The 21286-nt window shown below is 43.9% G+C and overlaps 1 protein-coding gene across 1 annotated transcript in view; it reads right to left on the minus strand.

Annotated features, from left to right (window-relative positions):
* Positions 1-12015: 12015 nt before the first annotated feature.
* The window catches only part of CAGE1 (cancer antigen 1), a 62949-nt gene continuing 53678 nt past the window's right edge, over positions 12016-21286 (minus strand). Inside the window, exons 12-14 of the mRNA XM_019029338.4 lie at positions 19342-19410; positions 15168-15207; positions 12016-12226 (exon numbers count right to left, since the gene is read on the minus strand). Coding sequence (XP_018884883.3) covers positions 12221-12226; positions 15168-15207; positions 19342-19410 — 115 coding nt within the window. The 3' untranslated portion in view covers positions 12016-12220. The remainder of the gene's footprint in view (positions 12227-15167; positions 15208-19341; positions 19411-21286) is intronic.

A 21286-nucleotide genomic window follows, 5' to 3' on the forward strand; every position in this document is an offset into this window, starting at 1 on the left:
AGGTTCATTCTTGGGCCAGTGAGATCACAAGCCCACCAGAAGGGAGAAACTCTGGACACACTGCCTTTAAGAACTGTAGTACTCACTGTGAGGGTCTGTAGCTTCATTCTTTTAAGTCAGTGAGGCTAATGAGTCCCCCACTTCTAGACACAGTGGAGTGGGACCTGAACAGGTTGCTACTGATTCAGGCAGCCTGCTTTTTTTTTCCTTTTATCTAGCTTCACCACATCCTGCTGGTTGCTCTGCTTTACAGAGCTGATTGGTGTGTTTACAATCCCTGAGCTAGATACAAAGTTCTCCATGTCCCCACTAGATTAGCTATACACAGAGTGTCAATTGGTGTGTTTACAAACCCTGGGCTAGACACAGTGATGACTGGTACATTCACAATCCCTTAGCTAGACATATTCTCCAAGTCCCCACCAGATTAGCTAGATAGAGTGCCAATTGGTGCATTCACAAACCCTGAGCTAGATACAGGGTGCTGATTGGTGTGTTTATAAACCTTGAGTTAGATACACAGTGCTGATTGGTGTGTTTATAATCCCTCAGCTAGGCAGAAAGATTCTCCAAGTCTCCACCAGATTCAGGAGCCCAGCTGGTTTCACCCAGTGGATCCCGCACCGGGGCTGCAGGTGGAGCTGCCTGCGAGTCCCGCGCGGTGCGCCAGCACTCCTCAGCCCTTGGGTGGTCGATTGGACTGGGCGCTGTGGAGCTGGGGGTGGCGCTTGTTGGGGAGGCTCAGGCATGGTAGGCTGCAGGTCCCGAGCCTTGCCTTGCCCCACAGGGAGGAAGCTAAGGCCTAGCGAGAAATCAAGCACAGCAACTGCTGGCCCAGGTGCTAAGCCCTTCACTGCCCGGGCCGGCTGGCCGCTCCGAGTGCGGGGCCCGCCGAGCCCAAGCCCACCCTGAACTTGCGCTGGCCCGCAAGCGCCGCGCGCAGCCCTGGTTCCCGCCTGCGCCTCTACCTCCACACCTCCCCGCAAGCTGAGGGAGCCGGTTCTGGCCCTGGCCAGCCCAGAAAGGGGCTCCCACAGTGCAGCGGCGGGCTGAAGGGCTCCTCAAGCGCTGCCGGAGTGGGCGCCAAGGCCGAGGAGGCCCCCAGAGCGAGCAAGGACTGCCAGCACGCTGTCACTTCTCAGAGCTACCAGGGCCGCTGTCCCTGCTTTGAGGTGACTGTACCTTGCAGAGTTCTCCACTGACTCAGCATAATCTCCCTCCCCTACTTTGAGGCACCCTTTCATGAGTTTCAAATGAGACCTGCTCTGAGCTTGTTGATGTCTGACAGGTGTTTTGACAAATACATCCTTCTGTTTAACTTGCTACTCTCTCCTAACACCAGAAACAATTGATGGGAACTGTAATAGATGGTGAAGTTACAGACTTCATGCTGTACTCAAAATCACACCTGCTCTCCATCACGGCACCACCGTGTCTTACTGGCTTGCTTTCCCCATTCAGAGGACTGATTACTGAAGGGGACGACGTCTCATTCTTTATGGTAAAGAGATTCCTAGTAGGTCTGTCTCACCGGTTCTCAGATGTTTAGACGTAGCCTGAACATGTAAGGATAATTTAGTTTAGGCTTAACCTGTGACTTCCATTCCAATGATGATGTCATCAATCGATTACTATCGGATTTTATTTGGGACTTGAATTTTACACAACAGCTACTATTGGTACAACAGGAAAAATAAAGTATGCCTACTCTAGATATTACTGATGTGATGAATTTAGGGAAAATAACATGTAAACAGAAAACAGACCTGTGTGACTGTCCAATTAGTATTAAAAAATGACAGCTGTGATCAAGGAAGTAAGGGGCTCACCCTGACCAGTGTGCTCACCAATTCTGCATCACTGTGATCCACATTCTTCCCGTAATAAGCAGCTTTTCCTTGGTGCCCACCCAGAGCTCTCTGCCCTACTTGGTTCCAATCCTTAATTTATGGAATTATGAATTCCATTTACTAATTTATTTAAGTCTTTCCAAATCTTTCCCCATGTCTGCACCAATCTCTTTGAAGGGATTTCTTTTCAGGGAATATTCCATATCCTGGTGACTCTCCTTCATAGACCTCAGACAAATCCATAGTTGATTCTCCACATCTGTCATTTCATTCCCTTAGAATGTGTAAAAGCAGAGGATTCTTTCCCTTTGATTACTTAAGATTTCCCTCCACATCACTCACAAATGTGTTTGTTAAGTACTAGTGTTTGTTCTTTTATACCCCCACCAAGTAACTGTGTGGCCGAGAAACTCCCTCATGTCCTTTATTTTATTTTTTTGAGATGGAGTCCTGCTCTGTCACCCAGGTTGGAGTGCAGTGGCACAATCTCGGCTCATGGCAACCTCTGCCTTCTGGGTTCAAGCGATTCTCCTGCCTCAGCTTCCAGAGTAGCTGGGATTACAGGCACCCATCACCACGCCCGGTTAATTTTTGTATTTTTAGTAGAGACGAGGTTTCACCATGTTGGTCAGGCTGGTCTCGAACTCCTAACCTCAAGTGATCCACCCCCCCTCCCCTCGGCCTCCCAAAGTGCTGGGATTACAGGTGTGAGACACTGCGTCCAGCCGCTCATGTCCTTTAAATCTTTGCTCAACTGTCACCTTCTCAGTGAGGCTTACCTTGACCTCTGCTTTAAAATTCCAACCCTCCTGCCCCCACATTCTCCATTCCCCTCTGTTCTCCTCTTGTTCATAGTACTGGTTATCTCCTCTCACAATATAGTTCAGCCTGTCTCCTGTTGGTCACCTGTGAACATCTTGTGGCCAGGGAGTTTGTGTCTTAATGTTATAGAAGGGTGCCTGATACCCAGTGTGAACTCAGTAAGTATTTGTTGAATCAATGAAGGTATAGTGTTGTTACAAGTCACATCTTTCCTCCATAAATTTGAACCCAAGTTTGATTGTAAACCTAATAAGAAATGAAAAAACATTGAGTAAAAAACCCCAGAAACATTATGTTTATTATATATAAGCAAACGCTTAAGCATTCTTTCATGTAGCAAGGGCTAAAAAAAAAAAAAAAAAAAGAATTAGCTTTTGTGAACTATACCTCCAAGGAAAAAAACTCCTTTATGATCCTTATGAAAAGAGGGCACTATGGGAAAGGAAACAAGAAATAAGAACGACTTTAAAGGGAGTGCTGGCTCTCCAGCCCACCTCCTCACTTAGGAAGGCCTCCAATCCTTCCCCAGCACATACTTCATAGAAAAGAACAGATGAAGTCATAACTACCTGATCAGTCACCACAAGAACCCCCACTTACTTGCATCCTTGTGCTCAGGCTCTGCCTTTTTTTTTTTTTTTTTTTTTTTTGAGATAGGGTCTGGCTGTGTCTCCCAGGCTGGAGTGCAGTGAAACAGTCATAGCTCATTGTAACCTTGAACTCCTGGGTTCAAGTAAATCCTCCTGCCTCAGCCTCCCAAGTAGCTAAGACTACAGGCACACCACCATGCCCAGTGAATTTTTTTTTTTATAGAGATGGGGTCTCACTATGTTGTCCAGGCTGGTCTCCAACTCCTGGCCTCAAGCAGTCCTCCCACTTTGGCCTCCCAAAGTGCTGGGATTACAGGTATGAGCCATCAGTCCTTTCAGTTACAATAAAACGATGTTTAGAGGCCCATCAAAGGCCAACCACCATTTGTGGTTTAGATCCCATCTCCTGCTCAAGGACATGAGATTCTGAAAATAGCCCCCTCTTTTCTCCCTCACAATACATTTCTACTTCTCTAATTCATTATTTGAACATCAACAGACAAATATAATATTCTCTGTCTTTAAAAAAAAAACTCTCTCTTGGCCTTGGTTCCCCTTCAGCAATAGTCTAATTTCTCCGCTCCCTGACACAGTAAAGCATCAGTATTTTACCCCTCCATTTTCTTCTCAGTCTATTCCAACTGTGCTCTTATTTTTAACACTTCATTAAAATTTGCTAGGTCTAATGGCCCTCATGTGAGCCTTTCCTCCTCTCATTCTTGAGCACTTGTTTCTCGAGGCTCACCGACATCCATGCTTCTGGTTTTCCTTCCACCTCAGTAACCCCTCCTTCTTCTCTGCTTGGCACCTAAATATAGGCCTGCTAGAATGGGCACACTGTCTACTCTCTGTGTCTACAGGTTCTGTATTCTTGGATTCAACTGACTGCAGATCAAAAATATTGGAAAATAAAAATCACAACAATAAAGATACAAATAAAAGTATATTATAACAATTTACATAGCATTGATGCTATGTTAGATATTATAAGTAATCTAGAGCTGATTTAAAGTATATGGAAGGGTGTGTGTAGGTTATGTGCAAATAGTATGTCATTTTTTTTTTTTTTTGAGATGGAGTCTCGCTCTGTCTCCCAGGCTGGAGTGCAGTGGCACCATCTTGGCTCACTGCAAGCTCCGCCTCCAGGGTTCACCCCATTCTCCTGCCTCAGCCTCCCGAGTAGCTGGGACTACAGACACCTGCCACCATGCCTGCCTAATTTTTTGTATTTTTAGTAGAGATGGGGTTTCACCGTGTTGGCCAGGATGGTCTCGATCTCCTGACCTTGTGATCGACCCGTCTCGGCCTCCCAAAGTGCTGGGATTACAGGCGTGAGCCACTGTGCCCGGCCAAATAATATGTCATTTTAAGGAACTTGAGCACCCGCAGATTTGGGTATACATTGGGGGTCTTGGAACCGGCCCCCCTCAGATACTGAGGGATAACTGTACTACATAAGGCTGGGAAACTCACCTGCTTATATTCTGTAAGAGGCCTTAGAGGACACTCCATTTACCAAAGCGATGAGAAATGCACTGGTGAGAGGGGCTGAGAAGAACATTGGTCAGCTGTGCTCTGGAGGTCTGGGCTCAGGGCAGGAGATGCCGTAATGGAACTGCACTGACAGCAGTGGGAGTAAGGATGGGAATGGAGGCCAGACGGCAACACCTAATGGTCAGCAACAATGTGGGCACACTGCTCACAATTCTGCAGGGTCAGAATAGGGGAGAGAGGCTGGGGAACGGGCAAGGGGAGTAACCTGTAGAGAGTTATGGTAATAGCTGATAAAACACCTTCCTAGAGGCAAGACAGATGGGCACCCAACGACAGCATTGTTTAGTTTGTACAATTAAATAAATCAAGAGGCCGGGCGCAGTGGCTCACGTCTGTAATCTCAGCACTTTGGGAGGCCAAGGCAGGTGGATCACGAGGTCAGGAGATCGAGACTATCCTGGCCAACATGGTGAAACTCCGTCTATACTAAAAATACAAAAATCAGCCGGGCGTGGTGGCACGTGCCTGTAGTCCCAGCTACTCGGGAGGCTGACGCAGGAGAACTGCTTGAACGTAGGAGGTGGAGGTTGCAGTGAGCTGAGATTGTGCCACTGCACTCCAGCCTGGAGACAGAGCGAGACTCCATCTCAAAAAAGAAAAAAAAGAAAAAAAGAAATCAAGAAAAACCAGGAGGCTGAGGGCAGTCATCCCAATAAAAAGTTTTGATACTGCTGTGGTCTGAATGTGTCCCCTAAAATTCACATGATAATATTATAAGAGGAGGAGCCTTTCGGAGGTGATTAAGTCTTGAAGTCAGAGCCCTCATGAATGAGATCAGCAACCATATAAAAGCTCTGGAGAGAACTAGCTAGGCCCTTTTTGCCATTCTTGATTTTTTATTATTATTAGTTTTTGAGACGGAGTCTCACTTTGTCACACAGGCTGGAGTGCAGTGGCACGATCTCAGCTCACCACAACCTCCGCCTCCCAGGTTCAAGTGATTCTTGTGCCTCAGCCTCCTGAGTAGCTGGAATTACAGGCATGCGCCACCATAGCCAGCTAATTGTTGTATTTTTAGTAGAGACGAGGTTTCACCATGTTGGCCATGCTGGTCTTGAACTCCTGACCTCAAGTGATCCACCCACCTCAGCCTCTTGAAGTGCTGGGATTACAGGCACAAGCCACTGCACCCGACCTGCCATTCTTTCTGCCATGTGAGGACACAGCATCCATCACCTCTGGTGGCCACAGCAACAAGGAAGCAGAGAGCAGCCTTTACCAGACTCCGAACCTACTGGCACCTCGATCTCAGATTTCTAAACTCTGAGACTGTGAGAAATAAATTTCTGTTCTTTTTTTGTTTGTTTGAGACAGAGTCTCACTCTGTAGCCAGGCTGGAATGCAGTGGCTCAATCTCGGCTCACTGCAACCTCTGCCTCGCTGGTTCAAGCGATTCTCCTGCCTCAGCCTCCTGAGTAGCTGGGACTACAGGCATGTGCCACCACGCCCAGCTAATTTTTGTATTTTTAGTAGAGACAGAGTTTCACCATGTTGGCTAGGATGGTCTCCATCTCTTGACCTCGTGATCTGCTTGCCTTGGCCTCCCAAAGTGCTGGGATTACAGGTGTGAGCCACTGCGCCCGTCCTAAATTTCTGTTCTTTATAAGTTACCCAGTCTGAGGTATTTTGTTACAGCAGCAGGAACGAATTTAGACAGCTCCCCTTCCTCCACTGGGCCTGACCCAATTATCAATCCCAGAACTGAAGCAGAAGTCAGGTTCCTATGACAAAGAGCCCTGAAGCACCACCACAATTGCCATTTAGTATTGAATACCACCACTACTCCCCTCCCCAGCCAAAATTAAAAATTAAAAATACAAACCAATCACATCAGTGGGGAATGGTAGAGGTGTGTGTCACCTTCAAAGGGGTGGTGGTCTGTGTTAAATCCCAGTTTAATTTGCCAGGTTGCCCCTGCAAAAACTAGATAGTTCATAGAAGATGACAGAAGAATACTAAAACTTTCCCAGGTAGCAGCCCCGATGCCTCAAGCTCAAACACAGCAGTTGATCACAGTTTGTCCTACTAACCCTTCTCTTGCATGTTCCCCAGGAAGAAGATTGATCAGAATCCTTGGAAAACATGGGGCGGGAGCAGTGACGGACTGCAAATAGGATGGAGGAAATTTGGGGATGGGGTGATGGAAATATTCTAAAACTAGATTGTGGTGATTATTGCATGACTGTATAAATTTGCTAAAAATCACTGAATTGTATACTTAAAATAGTTGAATTTTACAGCACATAAATCATCCCTCAATAAAGGGAAGAGTATATAAAATATATTTATTAGTTGTAATAACTTGTGTATTTATGTACTATAGTTTTTATGCCTCTTCTTCCAGTTACCAACACTCTTTCATTAGGGGATCAAATCCTCCCATCAAACAAGTGGAGACATGCCCAGTGGAGCAGCTTTGCTGTGAAATTTTGAAAATTGAAAACTCTTCTCCCAGCACCTTCTTTGGCCCTTGGCCCCATTTATGATAAGAATCCTCCACTGTATTATAGTGTTGAATTTTTACCATATTGTGCTCACTAGACTTTTATAAAAATATATTCTAATTGTTCTTCATGCACGTTTAACCTTGCTAAATACAGGATGATCTTTGTCCAGTTTCACACCTTACCCCCAAGGTGCAATCATAATTCATACTAACTCCCAAAGTCCTTTGCAGTTTTTTTCAGACTGGATCTGCTAGATTTGAATTATATAGGTGGCTCACTCTTACCAAGAGTTGCATTTATATAGGCGAATGTTAACAATCTTTGAAAGATAGAACATAATATACAAAACATTTATATCCTTAAACAATATTAGCACAGTCCTATAACTCTCCTTAAACTAGAGTGACTATGAACTTAGTTTCCTAAAACAGATGTTATGGAGGAGCCAGGGTTTGAATCTGAATCTTATGATTCCCTGTCGAGTGCTCTTTTTCCTATTCCATACTATCTCTCCTGCATTATAATTTAGGGAAGAATGTGCTAAGTGCCATTAAAAAGTCAGATAAAACAGACGAAAGAGGCATTTCAGATGAGGATGAGGGTGAGATCTGAATTAGATCTCAAAGGGTACAAATGTTTTAAATATGAGATACTGCATGGTGGATGTGAAGAAAGGAGAGCTTTTAGTGGGCAAGGAAAGTGCATTCCCAAAAAAGGAAACAATATGGGGAAAGGCACAGAAGTTTGGGCCCAGAGCATGGAAGGCAATGAACACTGACTATGGACTAAGAATCTGAAAACCTGTCCATAAGATATATTTAAGTGAATTATGACACATATCCATGAAATATTATACAGCCTTCAAAAATCAGAGTTATGAAGACTGGAGATATAGGAAAATAGTTATCAGAAACACTATGAGTTCAGATAACCTACTTAGGATAGTGTGTGAAAGTGCCTTATAAACTGCAAATAACAATTTTTGGAAGGTTTATCATGGGGAGTGAAAAGAGAGGAACCATGATAGCTTTAGAAAAGAAAAGGGTTGCAGGAAGGATATTTTTTAAAGGCTAGGGTAGGGTTCAATGAAGAGTTATAAAGGAAGGTGTGAGAAGATAAATGATTGCCGGAGCAAATCCTCAAGGAGATACGATGGGTCAGAGTCAAGAGGACAAGAGACCAAACAGACCAGAGGAAAAAAGAGGAAAGTGCGTAAGTCCACAGACGGGAGAGGAAACTGCGTCCCCATGCAATCTCCTGTGGCGAGAGCCAAAGCTTTACTCTGTGAAGGCAGAAGCTGTGGCTATTTCCAACTTTCACTTCTCTCTTCCGTTCCCCTACTACAAGAAGAGAGTGACACTCCCAGCCATGAGCTCCCTCAACTTACTACGCCACGGCTTATGTTTGCCCTGAACATGCCTGTCCTGATTTCAGAGGAAGAGCTGTCCCTGTCCCTAGGCTGTGCTGTGGAGCCTAGTCTCTCTTTTCTCCTCTGACATGTTGCTTCATCAATGATCCCTCTCTCTCCTTGATCTTCAGTCTCTTCCCTGATCACTTCTCAGCATATACATAACTGCTTATGAAATACCTCCACTCAAGATGCTTCACAGCTACCTCAAACTCAGGGTATCTCTCCCTACAAACCAGCTATCCCTCTTGTCTTCTCTACATCGTTCATCCAGAGCTCTTCTAGGCTTCCTAGACCCTTCTCTCTCCACTCCCACAGCTAACTAATAACCCCATCCTTTCCATTTTACCTTTGAAATCACTCCGCATGCACATCTTCCTCTTTATTTCCACTGCCACTATTTTAGTTCCTAGTCTGTTTTTCTTGACTGTATCAGTAGTTTAACTGGTACTCCTGATTCTAGCTTCACCCGCCGTCAACCTACCCTTTCTATCACTATTAGGGCAGTCTTTCAAAAATAACACCTCAACCACATCACTGCTCTACTTAAAATCTTTCAGAGCCTCTCATCAGAATAAAGTTCAAATTAATTAATTTCCTTTTTTTTTTTTTTGAGACAAGGTTCCACTCTGTTGCCCAGGCTACAGTACAGAGTGCAATTCCAGCTCACTGCAGCCTTCCCAGCCTTGACTTCCTGGTCTCAAGCGATCCTCCCGCCTCAGCCTCCCGAGTAGCTGTGACTACAGGCGTGCACCAACATGTCCAGCTAATTTTTAAAAATTTTTTGTAGAGATGAGGGTCTATGTTGCCCAGGCTGATCTCAAACTCCTAGGCTCAAGTGATCCTCCTGCCTCAACTTCTCAAAGTGTTGGAATTACAGTTGTAACCAACTGTGCCTGGACAAGTTCACATTTCTTAGCACAGCACAGAGTGCTCCTCATGATCTTCTTCATCTCTGACCCTCTGAAGAGCTTGAGTTTTCGACATTAACTGTACTTCAGGGAATGTAACTGGCATCTCAGGCCTCCATGCTCTGAGCGTGCTCTTGCTTTCCTGTTGTGTCTTGAGATACCTCATCGGCTGTGAACATCGGGCTCCCATGCCATCATTTCTGTAAAATCTTCCCTGAGGTTTTCTCACATAGTCCAGGGCCATTTCCTCCCACCATGACATCTTACATTGTTCTAGAATACTTTACTTATTTATCACCTTAGGATCTTCATTTTTCTTTGTATCCTTGGCATCTGACACAGAGCCTGTCCCAGTGCTTATTGAAAGTCATTAAATGTTTATTGAAAGAAAGACGGGCTTAAACGCTGCATCCTTGAACCACACACCAAGGCAGGCACATTCATTCTGAGACAACCTCTAGGTAAAACCCCATAGGTGTCTCATAATACACACATTGCATACAACACTTACGCACACAGTCCTGTTCGAAATGTGTTAGTGCTTCCTTTCTACCTGTTTCATCACATTTGTGTGCAGACTTCCGGGGCTGCATTAGCCATCCTTCTCCTATCATATTTTCTCCTTTTCCCTAGAAGATCCCATGAAACTAATAATAATATCTCTTTTTAAAATATGAGTAGCTTCTAAAGCTTTCAATGCTTCACTTTCTAAAATGAAACTACGCTATTAGAGCTGCAACCCACTGTGCATTTCTCATGGTTTAATTTGTCATTCTAACTTTCAGAATTTGAAAAATTAAATATTTTTGTTTCAACATTCATATAAGACCTCTCTTATGGAATTCCTCAATAAACATGACAACAATAATAATAGCTTTTATTTATTCACCACTTCCTTCAGGACCAGATATATACTCTACATATATTTTCATCTTGTATTTATCTAATTTAAGGGCAAAACTAACTTTAGTGAGATAAAATAGTTTTTCTCTTCCACCTAAGGTGTGTGTATATATATATATATTATATATATATATATTTATATATATATATTTTATATATATATATTATTTTTATTTATTTATTGTTTTTTTTTTTTTGAGACAGGGTCTCACTCTGTTGCCCAGGCTGGAGTGCAGTGGTGAGATCTCAGTTCACTGCAGTCTCTGCCTCCCGGGTTCAAGCAATTCTCTGGCCTCAGCCTCCAGAGTAGCTGGGACTACAGGCACTCACCACAATGCCCGGCTAATTTTAGTATTTTTTTTAGTAGAAACAGGGTTTCAACACGTTGGCCAGGCTGGTCTCGAACTCCTGACCTCAAGTGATCCACCTGCCTCAACCTCCCAAGGTGCTGGGATTACAGGCGTGAGCCACTGTGCCCAGCCGTAAGGCATATTTTGATCAATAGCTATACCTCCAGTCCGGTTCTGGGATTTATCAAAAGGATAATATGTATGTTATATACATTTATTTTTCTAGCGCATCTCACAAAATCAGCTATCTCTGGCTCCTTTGTTTAAATTCAGAACTAATTCCTCAAAACTATGTTAAAGTGGAAATTATAAGGGTTAGGTCTTAAGAGACCAGTCCTTTCCTTTCATCTGGGTTTTTCTGTTTTGAGACAGGGTTTCACTCTGTTGCCTAGGCTAGAGTGCGGTGTATGATCATGGCTCACTGCAGCCTCCTCCTGGGCTCAGGCCATCCTCCTGCCTTAGCAACCCCCCATCCCCACCCCCTTATACCACACTCCCCTCCCCTGCCACCCAGTAAGCTGGGACAACAAGTGCTTGCCAGCATACCTGGCTAATGTTTCTGATTTTTAGTAGAGATGAGCTCTTCCTATGTTGCCCAGGCTCTTTATTTATTTATTTATTTTATTTGAGACAGAGTCTCGCTCTGTCGCCCAGGCTGGAGTGCAGTGGCACGATCTGGGCTCACTGCAAGCTCCGCCTCCCGGGTTCACACCATTCTCCTGCCTCAGCCTCCCGAGTAGCTGGGACTACAGGCGCCCCCGCCACCACACCTGGCTAATTTTTTGTATTTTTAGTAGAGACGGGGTTTCACCATGTTAGCCAGGATGGTCTCGATCTCCTGACCTCATGATCCACCCGCCTCGGCCTCCCAAACTGCTGGGATTACAGGCATGAGCCACCGCGCCTGGCCACCCAGGCTCTTTTATCTGCGTTTTAATTCCAAAGGATTTCAGAGTTGGTGTCTTTTAAAATTTGGTTGGTATTATGAATAATCTGCCTGCCTGGACAGAAAAAGGATGTCCTGCAGAGGAAATAAAAAGTTGAAGTGAAATCCATGACTATTTTTGTGCATCATTAAAGGCCTGATAATATGGGAGTGGTATTCTGTGAGAATATTTGACAAAAAAACCACTGTATTCTTCTGTTTATGTTAAATAGAATATATTTGATTATTCACAGGAAGAAATTAGAAGAAAAGTAATCACAGCTTTGGAATGTAAGACTTTACCCTTTATACAGATTTTAATATATCATCTGCATGGATTGATTTGGCTAGCATATGTAGTAATGACTCTTCCTGGAGTGGTTGACAAAAATGATTACTGTTTAATCTTCAGGCTTGTTTAATCTAAATCATTTCTATTTTCTTTAAAAAGAGCTGGCATCTAAAACTGAAACGAAAAATGTTTCGTAAGTTTTGGGGAAAGACTAACATTCAGTGACAGAACCGCTAAACAGCCAATTTTTTATTACATATGGAGAAGGGGTGCAAAGTAAGCCTATAGATAGATGAATTCCACAGATAATACCAACACTATATTTTGTTTGTTTGTTTTGAGACAGAGTCTCACTCTGTTACCCAGGCTGCAGTGCAGTGGTACAATCTCGGCTCACTGCAAGCTCTGCCTCCCAGGTTCAAGCGATTCTCCTGCTTCTGCCTCCCAAGTAGCTGGGATTATAGACACTCACCACCATGCCCGGCTATTTTTTGTATTTTCAGTAGAGACGGGGTTTCACCATGATGGCCAGGCTAGTCTCGAACTCCTGACCTCAAGTGATCTGTCCACCTCAGCCTCCCAAAGTGCTAAGATTATATTTTTGATAGAGATGGGGTTTTGCCATGTTGTCCAGGCTGGTCTCGAACTCCTGACCTCAAGTGATCCACCCGCCTCAGCTTCCCAAAGTGTTGGGATTACAGGTGTGAGCCACCACACCTGGCCTCCAACACTATATTTTAACTGATATTTTTGTTTGTTTGTTTCAACCTTTTTCCCACTAAGGAACACCATGAAGAACAATGTGGATTGAGTTTCATCTTCCTTGGTTTGGTTGGCAATTGACAGATGTAGAAAAAGGAATAGAAGCAAGAATCTGTATAATCCAAAAGTGACTTACCAGCATGGCATAGTTAAAAATTGATAGTATTGGCTGAGTGCTGTGGCTCACGCCTGTAATCCCAGCACTTTGGGAGGCTGAGGCAGGTGGACCACCTGAGGTCAGGAGTTTGAGACCAGCCTGACCAACATGGAGAAACCCCGTCTCTACTAAAAATACAAAATTAGCTAGGTGTGGTGGTACCTGCCTGTAACCCCAGCTACTCAGGAGGCTGAGGCAGGAGAATCACTTGAACCCCGGAAGTGGAGGTTGCAGTGAGCCGAGATTGCGCCATTGCACTCCAGCCTGGGCAACAAGAGTGAAACTCCGTCTAAAAAATAAATAAATAAATAAATAACCATTGACAGTATTAAGGCACCCTCTTAGTTCAACTATGAGAAAAGCTGGGTCTCAATGGCAGCATATGGAGGCATGCCCTACTGAGTGCCCCCTCATTCCCAAAGCTATGTTACAAATAGGCCACGGCATTTATGAACATACCCATGTCCTGGAATGGGACAGAGGTGGCAGCAGCTGTGTCTGCTGTTTGGGATCACTCCAGCAAGTGTAGCATTGGTCCTGGGTCCCAAGTCTAACATTCACTCCTATTTAGTACCTTTTATGAGATAGGTACTTGAGGATATCAAAATGAATATGAGACAATTCCTGTACTCAAAGAGTTCTAGTCAAGTCAAAGGACATGCAAGCAGAGAACTGTAATGCTGTGTCATAGGTGCTATTATGTCAAAGGGTATAGTGTGGGCACATGGGAGGAAGCAAGTCAGTTCCATTTGGGAGACAGAGCAGGAAAAGCTTCAGAGAGGAGGCAGAGCTTGAGCTGACAGGCGTTTGTGAGGTGGGAACTGAGTAACTGAGAGAAAGAGTTGGGGAAGAACATACCAAGTAGGAGAAGCTGCATGAGCAATAACAGGAAAGCACAGAAATGACATACCATGCATAGAGGTAGGAAGTAGAACCATGGTTAGTAGAGGCTGAGAAGGGCAGTGAGGGGAGGATAGGGAGAAGTTGGTGAATGGATACAAAATGACAGCTAGATAGAAGGAATAAGTCCCAGTGTTCTATAACACTGCAGGGTAACTAGAGTTAACAATAATTTATTGGATATTTTCAAACAGCTAGAAGAGAGGATTTTGAATCCTCCCAACACAAAGAACTGATGAATGTCTGGAGTGATAGATTTGCTAATTACACTGATGTAATCATCACACATTGTGCACATGCATGGAAGTACTACTCTGTATCCTATAAGTGTGTGTGTGTGTGTGTGTGTATATATATATATTTTTTTGTTTGTTTGTTTTGTTTTGTTTTGTTTTTTGAGACAGAGTCTCTCTCTGTCGCCCAGGCTGGAGTGCGGTGGTAAGATCTTGGCTCACTGCAACTTCCGCCTCTTGGATTCAAGCTATTCTCCTGCCTCAGCTGCCCAAGTAACTGGGATTACAGGCACGCACCACAACATCTGGCTAATTTTCTGTATTTTTAATAGAGACAAGGTTTCCCCATGTTGGTCAGGCTGGTCTTGAACTCCTGAACTCAAGTGATCCACCCGCCTCGGCCTCCCAAAGTGCTGGGATTACAGGCGTGAGCCACCACGCCCAGCCTGTATCCTATAAATATGTACAAGTAATATGCCAACTAAAAAGAAAAGAAAAAAAATCGCTTGTTTAGAAAGCTGCAGTTGGTTAGATGTGGCCAATATGCATGATGAGAAGGAGAAAGCAGTGAATGGTAAGACTGGATAGGAGGGCCAGAGCCAGATCATAGGGGACTTTATACGCCTTGCTAAGGAGCTCAGATTTGATCCAGAATGTGATTGGGAACCACTGAAGGGCTTTATGCAACGGAGGGGCATGAAAATATTTTGCTTTTGAAAGATCACTCTGTCTACTCTATGGAGGATGGCATGAAGGGGACCAAAACTGGAGGCAGAAACAATAATTAGGAGGTGAGTGCAACAGGTCATATGAGAAACGACAGGGGCTTGAAGCAGTAGCAGTGGGGATGGAGTGAAGGGGGCCCTACAAGATTAGAGGGAGGGGTTTCCAATTATAGCACCAGCTATGACAGGAGACGGAAGAGCCCTCATCTGAGGACAGAGGGGAAGGCTAGGTTGCACAGTATGGAAATGTGACTTCAGGAACTCCTATCAAATCTTGCGTTATTGTCAAATTACATGGAAATGTAAGATTCTTTATCATGATCATCAAGGTGACCTACCATGGTCATGGACTTCGGATGATTTTCTAAGCTTTTCGATCTGTAAGAAATAGAAAGAAAATAATGTAAAAAGGAGGAAGGGGGGACTGAAATAGTGAACATGGTGAGCAAGTGTGCTATTATTTAGCATATTTTCCCCTCACTTTCAAGGAGAAATCGTCATTTAAGATAGAACTATGAGACCCTCAGAGATTAAGATCAAGCTTTTTGGTATATAACATGCAAATCGTTCTCAGTGCATTTAAATAAAAACAATGAGGCAGGTTGCGGTGGCTCACACCTGTAATCCCAGCACTTTGGGAGGCCCAGGTGGGTGGATCACTTGAGGTCAGGAGTTCAAGACCAGCCTTGCCAACATGGTGAAACCCTGTCTCTACCAAAAATACAAAGATTACCTGGGCATGGTGGCACACACCTGTAAACCCAGCTACTCACAAGGCTAAGGCAGGAGAATTGCTTGAGCCCGGGAGGTGGAGGCTGCAGTTAGCTAAGATCGCGCCATTGCACTGCAGCCTGGGTAGCAGAGTGAGACTTCATCTCAAATAAAAAAATACATAAAATAAAATAACGATGAGGCACACTCTCACTACATTTAACATTCTCATAGATTTACTTAGGATACGATTCTGACTTGAAAACTTAATGAATTTCCTTGAAAGTCATGAAGAACTAGAGGCAAAAATAAAACATCTGAGGCTATTCAGATACTCGCTTTTATATCCTTATTTCCCACTATTTCCACTACTGAAGACAACTGGCAAAAGCAATGCCATAATTTTGAGAGGCTGCAGAGTAAGCTGAAGCTTGTTTGAGTGCCGAATATACTGAGATCAATTGAGCCAATCATCACAGGCTTCACAGAGGGTGGTGGCTGAAAGCTGATGTAGGTCTGGAGTTTTCTAACAAATGTCCTCTTGGCTGGAAAGGGCTTTGAGAGCTCTTCTGCCCATCTCACCCCCTGGCTTCTAGGCCAGTCTAAATCTATATAAATGGGCCTAGACTCCATTGTGAAAATAGGCCAAATATAAGTAAACAGATGTCTGAACTGGTGAAACACATGTAAATTCATATTTAAATTTTCTTATTTTAAAATAAGCCTAGGAAAAAAATTCCATTGTTTCTCTCAGCAACTCAGAGAAGATCCATCTTCAGTATAAATTAGCATTTACTGAGCATCTGTGGTATGCCAAGGATCAGATCACATTTTTTCATTTTGGGGAAAAAGTCATAGTGAACCTATCACTTGCAAACGCTAGTTTAAATCTGCCAAGGGTTTTCTATTTTCTTTCTCTCTTTCTTTTTTTACATCTTTAATGAAATGACCTTGGAAATAATGTACATTTCCATGACACCAACACTATAGTTTTTGGGGTCACAGTAAGATACACAGAATTACATCTGTAATTAATATGACTGCCAACATGTCAAGCAGTGGTTTATCACATGGCAAACAAAATCAAGAAAGCAACCATCAAACAAAAGAGACCCGTAAGTCTGGACAAGGCAAATCCCAGGATAGCATATGAGAACAGCTGCTACTTTAGTGCAGGGTTTCTGGCGTAACCAATGATAAGGCTACCAAAGACTGTTCCAATACCAGCACCAGAACCAGCCACTCCTAATGTTGCAGTGCCTGCACCGTTACATTTCACACCAGTCTCAATGTCTCTGCTGATTGCCCTGGTTTGAAACTCCCTTTGGTTTAGCTGAGACACACCATTCTGGGCCCCATTAAATACCATAGAGCCCTCTCCAGGTCTGTATGCAACTCTACGCTGTTTAAGATAGAACTTCAGAGCGGGGGTGCAGGTGAGCTTGGCATAGGCAAACATCTTAAACTCTTCGAGGTGGTGCAGCTGGAGGACTTGGGTGACAGGAGACTTGGGCTCCTCTCCCGCTTCCTCTCCTCCTGGGAAGTGGCAGTGGCAGCGGTGGTGGCAGCAGTGGCAGCAGAGGTTGAAGGAATGGGCCTCCGATTTTCAAAACAGTTGTATTTGCAAATGGTATGGTGAACAAACATGACTTATGACAAAATCAAAATGCAACTTTAATTTTGGTCTTCCATTTCTGCTTTAAGCTTTTTGCACTCAGAGAAGCTTTTCCTTTGCCCTTCCTTGGGTGAATACACAGCAGGGCCAATGCTTCTTTTGCTTACTCTAAAGTAACAGTCTTCACTGTGAGGCATAAACAGTCTCAATTCATTAGGTATACTGTACTGTCTTAGTATTAATCAATCCTTTAATCTTCACTCAAAAGCAGGGCTTCTCCTCCCCATCTATCAGTTCAGATCTGTAGCTGATGGACACCACTGTCTTTGGAGGCCAGTTTCCTCTTTCTGCTCATTTCCCTCTCCATTTGTAGGAGGAGAGCAAAGGCCACAGGACAGCTCATACTTGGCTGGGTGGCTTCAGAGTCTCGGCTTGGCAATTGGCTAATGCTGATTCTTTCTCTTTGGAGCTTGCCGTTGCTGGGGATCTCTGTCCTGCAGTTCCCTGGACCTACGCAGAGGCATTTCTCCTCTGGGTGATCACTCAATATTCTATCAGCCCCGAAGAATCTGGCATTCTCTTCTAGTTTCTTGCTGCTTCCAGGCCTCCTTGGGCAGAGCTGAAGATAACTCAACTCTCAACTGCATGGTTCTTAAGGGATTTTCACACCCATTCTTTGTCTCAACAAGCTCAGAGAGAAAAGCTATCCAACACAGCCCCTCTGCTGAGCAGCCACAGCTTGCCTTAGTTTTCTTAGGCATGAATGAGTCACCAGTCCTCTGTGTTTCCCAACTTTTAGGGAACACGTTTCAAAGCTCTCTAGGTGATTCCCTGGAAACTCCTCATAAGGCTTTAGGTAAAAGAGGTAGAATTACCTGGGAGACAGGAACTCATGACACGACAGATTCGAAGAAATCCTTCTCCAATCTTCTCTACTCTCCATACTTTTATATCTTGGATCTGGCCAAGAGATAGGAGTCACGGAAGGGGTTCTCTGAAATCATTTATTTCGGAAACTCTGCACATGGGAAAAACTCACTCTCACTTTGGGAACTGGTAACAGTTTTATTAGCACCTAAGGAACTGGGCTAGAAAGAGTCTCATTTTAACATACTGCTGTGTTATTTTTCTTTTCTTTTCTTTTCTTGAGATGGAGTTTTTGCCCTGTTGCCCATGCTGTAGTGCAGTGGCATGATCTCAGCTCACTGCAACCTCTGCCTCCCGGGTTCAAGCGATTCTCCTGCCTCAGTCTCCCGAGTAGCTGGGATTACAGGTGCCCACCACCATGCCTGGCTAATTTTTGTATTTTTAGTAGAGACAGAGTTTCACCATGTTGGCCAGGCTAGTCTTGAACTCTTGACCTCAAGTGATTCACCCGCCTCAGTCTCCCAAAGTGCTAGGATTACAGGCATGAGCCACCGTGCCCTGCCTATACTGCTGTGTTCTTAATCAACCACACAGGGTTTGCGCATACATCTTGTAGCATCAGATGTTGAGCCTCTTCTAAAATAGCAGACTGTAAGGCTTAATGTTACTGTAAGAAAATATGGTGATAAAATACAGAGCAGGGCAAGTAGTTTTGTTGTAGACAAAAATCTTAGCCCATAATCTTTATAGTTTCTTCCTTAGAGTGACTGTACATTCCATGAAAGCAGGGAATCTGGCTTTCCATTTCAGGTTCTACAAAAAACATTAATCAAGCAACTACTTTATGCTAGGCAAAACATGAAGCACTTTCATATAATTATCTTGTTTACCTTAAATTGAAATAAGAAAAAGAGTTTTTTTAAGTATTATCTAACTATCTATCTATCTATCTATCTATCTATCTATCTATATACTTTTTTTTTGAGACAGAGTCCCACTCTGTTGCTCAGGCTGGAGTGCAGTGGCACGATCTCGGCTCACTGCAACCTCCGCCTCACAGGTTCAAGCGATCCTCCTGCCTCAGCCCCCCTAGTAGCTGGGATTACAGGCACGGGCCACCATGCCCGGCTAATTTTCGTATTTTTAGTAGAGATGGGGTTTTGCCATGTTGGCCAGGCTGGTCTCGAACTCCTGACCTCAGGTGATCCACCCACCTTGGCCTCCAAAAGTGCTGGGATTACAGGCGTGAGCCACCGCACTTGGCCATATTACCTATATTTTAAAGACATTATTAATTTAAAAAATAAAGGGAAACTTACCTTGGTTTTCTGGCTTTTTCTCTGGGCTTTCTAATTAAATCCTCTAAATGTTTATTTCTTTCTTCCAAACTGAAAGAAGAAACAATTGAATTTTATGACTAAAATTGACTTTTCTAGACCAATATTTTGTTAGATTCACTGGAGGATTTTAGTAGATAAAAATAGGTAATCTAATTATCTATATGCTATCCAACCACCTAACCATATAGAAACTTGGGATTCTTTCCTAGCAACTCAAAATTATTCTATCAGTTTTTCCCTTTATAGGTTCCAGTGGTGAAGAAGGAAAGTAGACAGTAGCAAATATGTAAAGCAGCATTCAGATATTCTCCCATTTGCTTACACAGTGGTTTACTCATACTGATCCCTCTATATGAGTAAATCCAATATGATCCTGGGGGTAACATGTTAAAAACAAAACTCCTGGCTAGACATGGTGGTTCACACCTGTAATCCCAGCACTTTGGGAGGCTGAGGCAGGCGAGTCTCTTGAGCCCAGGAGTTCGTGACTAGCCTGGGCAACATGGTGAAATTCTGTCCCTACAAAAATACAAAAATTAGCCGGGCATGGTGGCACATGCCTGTGATCCCAGCTACTTCGGAGGCTGAGCTGGGAGAATTGCTTGAGCCGAGGAGGTGGAGGTTGCAGTGAGCCAAGATCACGCCACTGCACTTCAGCCTGGGACAGAGCTAGACTCTGTCTCAAAAAAAAAAAAAAAAAAGAAAGAAAGAAAATAAAAGAAAAAAACCAAAAAACCCTGAGCTAGAAACAGCTTAACATGGGAAAATATGTGATAGCATTACAAGACTGTCACAAACCCATTTTTCCATCCAGAGAGGTTGTATGAGCTTCCTGTGGCTGCTGCAACAAATCAACACAAATTCTGTGGTTTAAAACACCATTTATTTTCTTCTGGAGGTCAGAAGTCCAAAAGAAGCTTCACCGGCCTGAAATCAAGGTGTTGGCAGGGATGTCCACCCTCTAGAAGCTCGAGAGGAGAATCCTTCACCTGGCCTCATCCAGCATCTGGAGGCCGTCCTCATTCCTGAGGGGGCTTGGCCCCACATCACACCAACTTTTCTCCCCGTTTCCACTGTCACGTTGGTTCTTTATCTTCTGTCATCAAATCTCTCTCTGCCTCCCCCCTCTTATAAGGACCCTTGTGATTGCATTTAGGGCCCAGTCAGATAATCCAAAATAATCTCCACAACTCAAGATGTAATCACATCTGCAAGGCTCTTTTGCTATATAAGGTAACGGTCACAGGTTCAAGTGATTAGAACTTGGATATCTTTGGGTCATTCCTCAGCCTACTATAAAGGATAAATAGACCTGAGAGGATATGAAATTCTACTGCAGAGGTCTAAACTCAAACGCCTGTAGAAGGGTCAGGCAGGTATGTGAAATGAGCGAAGCCAGCTAAATGGTGATTCAGACAAACCAAAGAGCATACACTCCTAGGCCCTGCCTAAAAGAAGTTGCTACTTAGCTCTTGCCAAATGTTGCCATGTGAGAATGCTGCAGCCGTGAGATCAGATCTTCTTGTTTTATTTATTTTTAAAGTTTTACTATTCAGAGACAGAGTCTCACCCTGTCATTCAGGCTGGAATATAGTGGTGCAATCACAGCTCACTACAGCCTCAAACTCCCGGGCTGAAGCAATCCTCTCATCTCAGCCTCCTGAGTAGCTAGGACTGCAGGTGCATGCCACCACACCTGACTAATTGTTTTACTATTTTGTGGAGACAAGAGTCTTGCTATGTTGCCCAAGCTGGTCTTGAACTCCTGGCCCCAAGCTATCTTCCTGCCTTAGCCTCCCAAAGTGCTGGGATTGTAGGCATGAGCCACCATGCTCAGCCTACTCTTGTTTTTAAAGAGGAGATATAAATCTAGATTTTTACGGAATTATTTTCCCTTTTCAATTTTGGCAATTAATTTTAAAAA

Source organism: Gorilla gorilla, chromosome 5, assembly GCF_029281585.2.
Source record: "Gorilla gorilla gorilla isolate KB3781 chromosome 5, NHGRI_mGorGor1-v2.1_pri, whole genome shotgun sequence".
NCBI classification, from domain to species: Eukaryota; Metazoa; Chordata; class Mammalia; order Primates; family Hominidae; genus Gorilla; species Gorilla gorilla.